At 44.2% G+C, this 12677-nt stretch overlaps 1 protein-coding gene and 1 long non-coding RNA gene across 4 annotated transcripts in view; one reads left to right on the top strand and one right to left on the bottom strand.

Moving 5' to 3' along the window:
• LOC126412091 (glutathione S-transferase D7-like) overlaps positions 1-12677 on the top strand; it is a 244675-nt gene that overhangs the window by 206317 nt on the left and 25681 nt on the right. For all 3 annotated transcript variants that reach the window (XM_050081512.1, XM_050081511.1, XM_050081509.1), the window contains exons 3-4: positions 3203-3261; positions 3358-3499. In XM_050081512.1, the coding sequence (XP_049937469.1) occupies positions 3203-3261; positions 3358-3499 (201 nt within the window). The remainder of the gene's footprint in view (positions 1-3202; positions 3262-3357; positions 3500-12677) is intronic.
• The window catches only part of LOC126412092 (uncharacterized), a 152693-nt gene that overhangs the window by 134586 nt on the left and 5430 nt on the right, over positions 1-12677 (bottom strand). The gene's annotated exons all lie outside the window — the stretch shown is intronic.

Here is a 12677-nt window from a genome sequence, read left to right as displayed (position 1 = left end):
GAGGACTCACGAAGGCGTTCTCCGCTCCGTCTTACATAGTGAGCTGATAGTACAGCCGCGCATGCGTTGCAGTCGCGGACACAGGAGGACCACACCACCCAGCGATAGCGCCTTCGCTGGTGGAACTGCAATACTCAGCTGCTGTCGATATTGTCGCTGGCCGCAGCTATCGAGGTCTTCTGGCGTCTTCGTCTCGAGAAAATTTCGGAGATGACGGGATTCCATGCGTTGTTCAATTGGTAACCACTGTCACGGTTCATTAGATTTCCCGCAATGCTTATTTCAACGGATTCTTTGATAATGGAGTCCCAAAAAGATGTTGCTGTGGCCAAAATCGAAGTTTTGTCGTCCTCCATTGAATGTCCGTTATAAATACAATGTTCCGCAACTGCAGATTTACTGGGTTGCAGTAGGCGAGTGCAGCGTTGATGTTCTGTACAACGCTCTTCCACTGTACGCGTTGTCTGTCCTACTACACTACTGGCCATTAAAATTGCTGCACCAAGAATAAATGCAGATGATAAAAGGGTATTCATTGGACAAATATATTATACTAGAACTGACATGTGATTAAATTTTCACGCAATTTGGGTGCATAGCTACTGAGAAATAAGTACCCAGAACAACCACCTCCGGCCGTAATAACGGCCTTGATACGCCTGGGCATTGAGCCAAACAGAGCTTGGATGGCGCGTACAGGTGCAGCTACCCATGCAACTCAACACGATACCACAGTTCATCAAGAGTAGTGACTAGCGTATTGTGACGAGACAGTTGCTCGGCCACCATTGACCAGACGTTTTCAATTGGTGAGAGATCTGGAGAATGTGCTGGCCAGGGCAGCAGTCGAACATTTTCTGTACCCAGAAAGGCCCGTACAGGACCTGCAACACGCGGTCATGCATTATCCTGCTGAAATGTAGGGTTTCGCAGGGATCGAATAAAAGGTAGAGCCACGGGTCGTAACAAATCTGAAATGTAACGTCCACTGTTCATAGAGCCATCAATGCGAACAAGAGGTGACCGAGACGTGTAACCAATGGCACCCCATACCATCACGCCGGGTGGTACGCCAGTATGGCGATGACGCATACACGCTTCCAATGTGCGTTCACCGCGATATCGCCAAACACGGATGCGACCATCAGGGTGTTATAAACAGAATCTTGATTTATCCGAAAAAATGACGTTATGCCATTCGTGGACCCAGGTTCGTCGTTGAGTACACCATCGCAGGCGCTCCTGTCTGTGATGCAGCGTCAAGGGTAACCGCAGCCATGGTCTCCGAGCTGATAGTCCATGCTGCTGCAAACGTCGTCGAACTGTTCGTGCAGATGGTTGTTGTCTCGCAAACGTCCCCATCTGTTGGCTCAGTGATCGAGACGTGGCTGCACGATCCTTTACAGCCATGCGGATAAGATGCCAGTCATCTCGACTGCAAGTGATGCGAGGCCTTTGGGATCCAGCACGGCGTTCCGTATTACCCTCCTGAACCTACCGATTCCATATTCTGCTAACAGTCACTGCATCTCGACCAACGCGAGCTGCAATGTCGCGATACGATAAACCGCAATCGCGATAGGCTACAATCCGACCTTTATCAAAGTCGGAAACATGATGGTACACATTTCTCCTCCTTACACGAGGCATCGCAACAACACTTCACCAGGCAACGCCGGTCAACTGCTATTTGTGTATGATAAATCGGTTGGAAACTTTCCTCATGTCAGCACGTTGTAGGAGTCGCCACCGGCGCCAGCCTTTTGTGAATGCTCTGAAAAGCTAATCATTTGCATATCACAGCATCTTCTTCCTGTCGGTTAAATTTCGCGTCTGTAGCACGTCAGCTTCGTGGTGCAGCAATGTTAATGGCCAGTAGTGTATATAGGCCATACCACATTGACACGGTATTTTGTAAATTGTCACCTCAAGCAGTAGCAAATCATCCTTCACCGATCCCAGCAAATCCTAAATCTTAGATGGAGGACGAAAAAGCACTTTCACATGAAAGTTATTAAGAATCCTCGCTATCTTGAAGGAGATATTTCCAACGAAGGGAAGAAAAGCTAGGGACTTGGCTGGCGCGTTCTCCTCTGTATTCACTTCCCGGTTCCTGGCTCTAGTTGAGAAGGCCCTGTTACTTTGCCGGGTCGAGTATCCATTGACTCTGAACACCGCCCTTGAATGTGCAAGTTCTTTAGGCAAATTCTCTGCATCCGACACCGCATGTGCCCTATGCACAACGGTTTTAAGTACACTGATGGTCTGGGATGGATGATGGCAACTAGAAGAATGCAAGTACAAATCAGTGTGAGTGGGCTTACAATAGACAGAATGTCCCACCGAGCCGTCACCTTTCCGTTTAACCAAAACATCCAGGAATGGAAAGTGGCCATCTTTCTCTAGCACCAGCCTTCGACTGCTGCCTGACTGGGTGTGTGGGCAGCTCTGCACTCTGCCACCTTCAAAGATCTGCGATGCTGGGATCCATGCATCTCTGAATGTGCCAGGGTCCAAACCGAGGACTCCTCTGCCCTGTGACCTTGGGGCAAGATGCTGTCCGCCGCCTTCTCGGTGACGGCAGCCGACTCTTGGCCATCGTGCTACAGGTGGGAAATTCGACACATACTCGGATACAGCAGTAACGGCAGCACGCGGCCTGCGCCACTGCTGGCCAGAGCAGATTGAAAGCTAAACACACCGAGAGACAAGGTGTTGGTGTATCTGTCGTGCTCGCCAGGGATCAACACTAGCAGCATCGAAGACTGAATGACCGTAAATAAACAGCAATAAAGAGTTTCTTGCAGCCACGAGATGCCTTCTTCTTCTGCAGCTACATCCATGTCTGGTAGTGAATCACTGTCGACACCAAGCTATCGTAGATATGCTATGAGATTTCCGCCAGTCACTAGTGAAACAACCGGCCGCTGTGGCCGAGCGGTTCTAGCGCTTCAGACCGGAACCGTGCGACTACTACGGTCGCAGGTTCGAATCCTGCCTCGGTCATGGGTGTGTGTGATGTCCTTAGGTTATTTAGGTTTAAGTAGTCCTAAGTTCTAGGGGACTGATGACCTCAGATGTTAAGTCCCATAGTGCTCAGAGCCATTTGAACCAGTGAAACAGTCTAGTATTTTAGTATTCATTTGACTATGTTAGTCCCCAAAACTCTGATTTTTACTAAATACTGCCTCTTTTATTTCAGATAAATCCAGAACACATGGTACCAGCCATGGACGACAATGGTTTGATTCTTCACGACAGGTATGTCCAGCGGTGATTTTCTGTGTCGTCTCAGATACTCCATTATTCCATTCTCACAATCTCTGTAACGCTGTAATAATGTTCCGCTTGTGGCAGCCACGTAATCGCCACTTACCTGGTGTCACGCTACGGAAAGGATGAATCTCTCTATCCGAAGGATGTGAAGCAGAGGGCGCTGGTCGACCAGAGACTGTATTTCGAAGCGACAGTACTTCTTCCTCGTCTAAGGGCTACAACAGTAAGTGTGTTTATATAGATTTTGCAAGGTTTTGTTACAAAACATGTTATGAACGAAGCGAACAGTTATTTGAATGAATCTTGCTAAAATTTCAAAGTGATGCGAACATTGGAATCTGCCTGTAAAAGTTCAAGGGTATAAAGTATCAAACTTTTCACTTCACGAAAGCAAAAACGTGGAATTATTATGCTAAAAGTAATGAGCAACAATTTTTAAATCTCTTAATTTTTTTAAAATGAAGCCTAGTGCATCATCGTAATCTAGAGATATTTCTCTCACTTTTCAACATAATCTCCATTTCTTTGCACACGGTTTCGCCAATGTTCTGCAAGTCTGAACATATCCTTCCGACAGAACTATGTTCCAGCTGCATGAAGACAGTGATGCCCTGCTTTCTGAATATCCTTCGCCGTCTCGTAGTGTTAGCTTCCCATCCTTACAGCTTTCATCGCCTATCACAATACTCGTCCAAAAACCATCACCTTCATTTTGAAATCTCTGAAGATTTTGGCCGATGGTTCTTCTCTGTAGGTTACCGTCTTCGGACAATAATCGTGGAGCCCATCGGACACAAACTTGCAATAACTTAAGCTTTGTATCGTTTTGCGCATGCACTGTGTCCTAATGCACGCTGCTACTGCCTATTATGTGATTTCCTTTACACATGCATTGCATTTTCGCTTCACCATATTGATTTTACATGGACGTCCTATTCCACATCGCTCTATATCGTGTAAGATGCTGAAGATGTTCATCGCTAACCTTGTAATAGGATAATATCGGATTCGTTATCTTTATTGAGGCTATTATCTCACACGTGTCCAGCTTTAATGAGCGCTGCTATCTGTACAAGTGCTTGAAGATTTGGCCGGTAGGAAGGACTTCAGAAGCGGTTGGGCATCCGCTGTTTAGGAAATGTCTGCAGGGTGTGGAACCAGAAATGCCAAAGTTTACTACTGAAACTGAATCCTAGCATGGTTTGTTGTCTATCCTTAAGGAATACAGAAATGAAGTCCGATATCTTTTGCACAAGGTGGGGCCTTCATGGCCGGAGAGGAGCGGAAGGAAGGTCTGAGAGCTGCCTGAGGACAGGGAACTTCACTTGGCCACACTCCTCAGGCCGCCCCCAGCACCCCACGTGACCGATTCTGTTCCTGTGATTGGTTTCGTCCTGTATAGTTGATTGACATCGTTAGCGATGTTTGTCCGTGGCGTTACTTCGTCAGCACAAGTTCACATATCACATAAATAGAGCGTGAAGTGGCTGGCATCCGGCTAATATCCGGTGTCAACCAAGGCAGACCTTTTTGAAGCTTAGGAACGACTTAGCGAGTTACCCATTAATGAAAATTTAAACAAATAAATCAATTTGTTGCGTATTATACCTATCCACCTTGTACACATTAACTATACCTAGGGGAAATATTGTTCAGATTTTTCTGAAATTTGTTACGATTGTCCAGTGATGATACTTTTCTGTACAACCTTACAGTGCTGCTGATCCTAGCTGGTAAATAGTTCATGTATTCAATAGTTCATGTAGATTGAAAGCATCGGAGGTCCTACTACGCTTTCACAGGGCACACGTGATGTTACTTTCGTTTCTGTAGAGCTTTCACAGTCCAGTGTAACATACTGGGCTTCATTCGTCAAATATTCCTGGAGGAAATCAAATGTCTCTTAAGATACTCCGTACGATCGTATCTTCATTAGCAGTTGACGATGCTGCACTGTGTCAGCGCCTTTCAGCATTTTGGAAATGCAGAATCTGTCTCAATAAAACAATCTCTTTTCCGGGCGTGTTTAATATGATGTAAATGGGTCTAAAAAAAAGTAGAAATTACCAGTGACAACAATAGGACGCTTATGATTTTCAGTGTGACACTTATAATGAACAAACAGACTATAGTAAAAAGATGTTCTTGGACTCTTGTATAATCTGTGGGTAGGTGTGATAATTTGTCTTGTACGAGACGCAAAAACCGACTTCTGTCCAGCTTTTTTTCCCCGATTTTAGCGTAGTTAGTCTACTTCCAGCTGTTACTCGGAGCTAACATTTGACCCCATCCCCCTACGTCTTGCCCCCTCCCCCACCCCCTCCACGTCTTGGCTGGTTTCTTAAGTGAACGTCAGCATGCGGGTATTACATTTACAAGGGGCTCCAAAAACCGCTCTTCGTAAACCGATTTTCCAATACTGCTTCTGGCTGATCTTGTAAAAAATAACTAGTATCGATTCTGAAAAGCAGTTCTAACTGCAGAATACCCACTTCCACATTCGACTTTGTATCCCATGTAAATGCTCAACGTTTTTGAAACTTGCTCATTTTCCGTCTTTTTTTCTTGTGCAACAAAGATGTAGTAGGAAATATTAGACTGAGTTACATTTGACTGAAGGGAAACAGCCATCGTCCTTAGCACACAGAACACCAAAACAGCTGATTTCCAGAAGCCATGGTATTTACAATTGTCGATTCGAGAAGAAACGTTTGACTGGGTTACCAAAAGAAATTCAGAGTTTAACATGTAAACTCGTCGTCGGATATCGGTCTACGACACACGAATTTCGTCTTCCGGAAGTTATGTTGCACGTAAACAGAGTAACTGGCATCTTTTGGCGACACCCCACCCTAAGTGCACTGAACCGACTGTAAGCAGCAATCGGCGACTGTTTGCTTCTACTGCTCTGATGTACGCAAAAGTGTCGTCGTTGAGTTGCTCTCGGAGTATACGGGATGAATCGAACAGAAATTCTGTTTTGTACGATGAACTGTAGCTTGGTATAAATGCTGGAGAATATAAGTTAACACTGCAGTAGGCGCTTGCTATATCGTTACGGGGTTAGGCGCGTGGGGGACTCCTGTCCCCCATTTGTGTTTCTTAATTACTCATTGCAATGATTATCAAATGTTCTTTAGTTTCTTTTTCTATGTTTCTATATGTATAGGGATGGAAATAAAACACAGACATCCAAAAAAATATTTCAATAATTTATTTCAGAGACAGCTAACACATACGCTTTGCAAATGGGGCGAACACGTCCACTTTTCACATTTATGACATTTTCTAGTTGACTTGTCTTTCTGCCTTCCACACTCGTAGCCACGTCCTATGGAACCTTCTCTGGGATTGTCTTGTCGTGTAACTGTTGAATTTATGCCCAGTAGAACACGTGCACCTTGCCGTAATTCAGTGTTTTTTTAGAACTTCTTAGGGTTCCTATTAGGTAGAGTATACCGAAAAGTGCTCTTTTTTCAGTCTCATCAGTGAATCTAGCATCTCCATGTCTCTGAAATTTGCTTTTCAAATTTCTTACATAACTATTTCTGCAGTTAACTATAGTTTTGTAAACACTGCTGTCTAAGAAAAAATCTTATAACTTTCTGAAAGTATTGCAGATGCATGCATAGTGGGGCCAGGTAAATGAGTTATTATATTCTCTGACCTTGTTCTTTTAGGAAAAGACTGAGACCATTTTGTTTTACTGTCCTTCCCAAGATAAAAGGAAATACTAGACTCACAGTTCTTATTATCGTATTCACCTGCAGATTGTTCAGTTTCGCTATCATGATCGCTTTCCATTAGATGACCGTCTTCATTTGAATTAGATTCTTCAGAATCAAATACGTCATTTTCATCACTCTCTGCATCTTTTTCGAGCACCTCATCCACACTTCAGGGTCGGAAGGCACATCCACTCTTCTTTTCTTCGGATCTGACATCACTAAAATAAAAACATATTTATGAGTATCAGTTTCTGTAAATTATAGTACGTGTTGAAGACTGCGTAAGTAATCACTTTAGTTAACATAGTTGTTTTATTCAGATTAATAAAAATTTTAAATATTGTACCTACAGCGAATTTACTATGAAAAATGTTTAAAAAATAAAACACCTACCTTAAGAAATTGTTACGTAGATAGGCGCGTGGTGGACAGTTGTACCCCAATTCACTTCAACGTCCTGCTGTCTGTGTTTAGCTGTCCAACTGACGTTAACTGCAAACGGAACTTCAACAATGCACCAATTTGAAAGGTATTGAGCGTGGGAACGCTGCAACTTTAAATGTAACGGAAATAATCACAGTGTAAAACCGCTGGCTGACAGGTGTACCCCACGCGCCCACTCCTGGGTTAATGCAGATGAGTAGCAACAACGATCCTGTAATGATACAGTATAAGCTCTGTGCCTGACACAGTCACGTCGATTAATCTCTTGGTGTAACGTTCCGAAGCGACGTGATATGGAACAAGCACGTCAGGTCGGTTTTAGGGAAGGCGAACGGTCGATTTCGGTGTATTGGGAGAATTATGGGAAAATGTTGCTCATTTATAAAGGAGAACGCCTACAGATCACCTATACGACCAATTGCCGAGTACTGTTCGTCTATTTGGATCCCCACCAGGTCAGATTCAATCAAGACTTGGTAGCTGTTACGAGGCGTCCTGCCAGATTTGTTACCGATTTTTGCTATCAGCTCATGAGTATTGTGGAAATGCCACGTAAACTCAAATGGAAATCACTGGAAAGATGACTGTTCAAAAATGGCTCTGACCGCTATGGGACTTAACAGCTGAGGTCATCAGTCCCCTAGAACTTATAACTACTTAAACCTAACTAACCTAAGGACATCACACACATCCATGCCCGAGGCGGGATTCGAACCTGCGACCGTAGCAGTCGCGCGGTTCCGGACTGAGCGGCTAGAACCGCTAGACCACCGCGGCCGGCGAAAGAAGACTGTCTTTTCTCGAAATACTATTAGAAAAATTTTGAGAGCAGGATTTTGCGACAGACGGAAGAACATTTGTACTGCCACCACGTGCATCTCGTACAGGAGCCACGAAGATAAGAGAAATTAGAGCTCACTTGCGTCTTATGTGTGTATAGCCACATTTCCCTTGAGAATCAGTATGGTAGAAAATGCAAGGTGAAAGGCTCACTTTCTAAAAACAAGCCTGAAACTATCTGCCAAGTGGTTGCAACTGCATGTATGGCAGTGAGAAGTCGCCGCTGTGGGGAGCAATGTAGTGGTCACATTGCTCACAGGGAAGGCACTGCAGAGCGGCGCTGGACCACGATGCCCCCAGGCTTTAACGTCAAGGACTGCGAGAAATAAAAGGAAACGTGGGATAAGTAATTGTTGGGCAGTGTAAACCAGATGTAGCCTACATCTGCAAATGTACTCTCCTCTTAGAATGTGGCATTACATTTTTTTTTCGCTCTCCTACTTAGCGCTCCGAGCCGCAGCGGCGAATGAGATTGAGGGGTGAGGAGGAAGCGGACAATGAATGCTGCAGCCGGACACCGGTAGAGCAAAGCCCTCGGCTTTCCAGATGTCGAGCACTTTGCTGACAGTACTGTTTGCGTTAAATTGCAATTACGTTCTTCATTAGAAATACTGCTGGCGTCTGTACCGATGACAAAAAAGGAAAGTGGAGAGGCCACATCGTTCAATGCCAAATGGAAATTACATTATTTTTTCGAATCCCTTAAAGGCCACGCAACTTGCTTAGTATGAAGTGGCACATTCACTGGATCGTCATTACAGCACTAGCCAGAAAGAGGGTATGACTCATTTTCCTTCTGATGAACGACGGTGAATGCAGGCTGAACTGAAAGAGTCCATTAGGGAAAAAAACTGAGTTTACAGTGCGAAGAGCAGTGACAAAATCTTTTATGATCGACGTCACTAATTATACTGTGTGATCAAAAGTATCCGGACACCCCTCAGAACATAAGTTTTTCATAATAGATGCATTGTGCTGCCACCTACTGCCAGGTACTCCATATCAGCGACCTTAGTAGTCATCAGACATCGTGAAAGAACACAATGGGGCGCTCCACGGAACTCACGGACTTCGAATGTGGTCAAGTGACTGGGTATCACTTGTGTCATACGTCTGTACGTGAGATTTCCACACTCCTAAACATCCCTAGTCCACTGTTTCCGATGTGATAGTGAAGTGGAGACATGAAGGGACACGTACAGCACAAAAGCGTACAGGCCGACCTCGTCTGTTCACTGACAGAGACCGCCGACAGTTGAAGAGGGCCGTAATGTGTAATAGGCAGACATCAGTCCAGACCACTACACGGAAATTCCAAACTGCATCGGGATCCACTGCAAGTACTATGACAGTTAGCCGGGAGGTGAGAAAACTTGGATTTCATGGTCGAGCGGCTGATCTAAGCCACACATCACGCCGGTAAATGCCAAACGACGCCTCGCTTGGTGTAAGGACTGTAAACATTGGACGATTAAACATTGGAAAAACGTTATGTGGAGTGACGAATCACCGTACACAATGTGGCAATCCAGCGGCAACGTGTGGATATGGCGAATGTCCGGTGAACGTCATGTGCCAGTGTGTAGTGCCAACAATAAAATTCGAAGGTGGTGGTGTTATGGTGAGGTCGCGTTTTTTGTGGAGGAGGCTTGCACCCTTTGTTGTTTTGGGTGGCACTATCACAGCACAGGTCTACATTGATGTTTTAAGCACATTCCTGCTTGCATCTGTTGAATATCAATTCGGGGATGGCGATTGCATCTTTCAAGACGATCGAGCACCTGTTCACAATGCACGGCCTGTGGTGGAGTGGTTAGATCCCTGTAATCGACTGACATGCACAGAGCCCTGACCTGAATCCTATAGAACACCTTTGGGATGTTTTGGAACGCCGACTTCATGCCAGGCCTCACCGACCTACGTCGATACCTCTCCTCAGTGCACCTCCTTGAAGAGTGGGCTGCCATTCCCCAAGAAACGTTCCAGAACCTGATTGAACGTATGCCTGCGATAGTGAAAGCCGTGATCAAGGCTAAGGGTGGGCCAACACCATACTGAATTCAGGCATTATCGATGGAGGGCGCCACGAACTTGTAAGTCATTTTCAGCCAGGTGCCCGGATACTTTTGATCACATAATGTATATGATTCATTGAGTGTCTTAATGCAAGGGGAGAATCATTTGGTAAGAGAAATGGCGGACCGGTTTGGCGATATCAATAAAAAGCAACCCTATGGAAATATCAACTTCAAGTTCATGAAGTGAAACATTTCTTGTAACTCAAGGCAGTCATTCGTGGACCAGACACGATGACTACGTTTTAGTAATTGAAACTTTCACTATGAGATCTCAAAGAGAAACCAAGAAATAGCACAAATGAAGATGGGTTTCGATTTATTTGGCAGGCCACTTTCGCTTTTCGCTGTTGATGTATCTCATTACTTCCGACCTGGGGTGATAGATGTACAGTGAAGTACCCAGATCAGCAACTTGTTTGTCCAATTCAGAAATTTACCACGCTTTTATAAAACGTTACCCCAAAATCAGTATCCTCAACTGCACAGACAATCCGCTAAACTTATTTCGAGGTTCGGTTCAACAATCTGTGTGAACTTTCTCTTCTCTTATGAAAGTGACTAAGTCCCACCAGCGTTCCCGTCATAATAGGTCGTAACTGCGTAACTCCATGTGTTTGACTGTATCACGAACCATACTTCCAGAATTATTATATGTTCTAAAGTTAAAACTTTTGTAGATTTACAAACATTACTACGTAACTATCTTATTAGATTTTGAGTGCAGTTCGCGTGCTTGCAGAAAAATAATAATGAATTAAGGAAGGATCCACCTTTTTGCAAGTACATGAATTATTGTTTTGTGTTACGGCCCAAACATGTTTCACAACAGTTGTGGCGTCCTCAGTGGCTTTTTTATTTTATTTTACTAGTACTTTTTAGATTGTGTGTGTCCTGTGGCTACCAACCAAAATCAGCCACAGGTCTACGTTAGTACGCCATGTCGTCATTGTAGTGTCTGGATAGTCCTGTGCTGTGACCTGCTCGTTTGTAAATACTGCATCTTGCTAATTTGCTACGGCTAGAACACATGTGTTCAAGCCACCGCAACATAGTAAGACTCAGTGTTTACAAACTAGCAGGAGAAAACGTTCAGCTCAACTACACAAAAATATGTTTTGTACATAACAACAAATTTGTCACAGCTCAGGACTATCCAGATATTACAATGATGACATGGTGTGCTAAGTTAGACCTGTGGCTCATTTTGGTCGGCAGCTACAGGACACATTCAACTTGAAACAAAACGAAAATAAAATACAAAAAAGCCATTGAGAACGCCACAACTGGCGAAACATGTTTGGGTGATAAAACAATAATTTGTGTACTTACAAAACGGTGGACCCATTCGTATTTCATTATCGCAGCATAAAGATAAATGCCTGTATATAATGTTTCTTGTGTTTCTGCTCACCTTATTAGCATTAGATAATACAGTTATTTAATCCAGTAATAAAAGTAATTGCTTTGTCAGAAAAATAAAAAGTTAAAAATACACACACAGCATAAATGCCTGCTTATAAAAGCATCCAGCAACATTCTTCTCTTAGAGGTAGCTGCATTGTGTTGCAAACGCGCCTTCCTAAGTTTCCTGCTTGTGAAACCTTTAGCATTATAGCCGTCTCACTCACAGCTGCTCGGAATAGCAAAGTGGTGGGGGAAGCTGGAGCCCTCAGCAGACTCAACTGCGCTTGTGGAACGTTAGCGCCTTCTGGGAGTGCAAATGTTGGCCGGGTACGATCTGTCTGAAAGAGTACTGTAAGTTCTGTTAGTTGGAGGGGTTGTCATGAGGTTATAATTAGTACCTCGAAAACAAAGTTGCGTGATTAATTTTTTGTTTGTTTGTAGATACATTTCTGCAGTCATGGTACACATTGAAATTCCTGCACCACAGTGCAGCAGCACACCACTAGTGGAGGCACTAGAAACTGGCGTGACTGATCTCCACTCTGTCAGTGGGCTGCGCCATTTTGTTTAGGCACCTCTAGCAGCACGCTACGGTACTGTGGCTCCGGGGAATGGTACCAGAATCGCGATAAATAATTACATAACATTAATTTTTCGATGGGACAATTATATGTTTGTCACTTCTGAGAAATTCTTTGACGTTGCTAGTTACTAAGATTGTGGGAAAGACGCTTACGACGTTGGGAGATTGTGGTCAGACGTTGACCGAGATGGCTGCCTGTAGAGCGTTGTCTTAAGCTTTCCCATGTAGAGCGAGTTTTCTGTGGACGTTTTTATCGTTCTGGTATGTCGTGGATCATAAGTGATTTTTAACATTGGTTGCTATCGGAACTGCAATTATATTTAG

This window comes from Schistocerca serialis, chromosome 7, assembly GCF_023864345.2.
Source record: "Schistocerca serialis cubense isolate TAMUIC-IGC-003099 chromosome 7, iqSchSeri2.2, whole genome shotgun sequence".
NCBI lineage: Eukaryota > Metazoa > Arthropoda > Insecta > Orthoptera > Acrididae > Schistocerca > Schistocerca serialis.
Note: the sequence above shows the minus strand (reverse complement) of the source record. Positions and strands in the feature narration are given on the sequence as shown.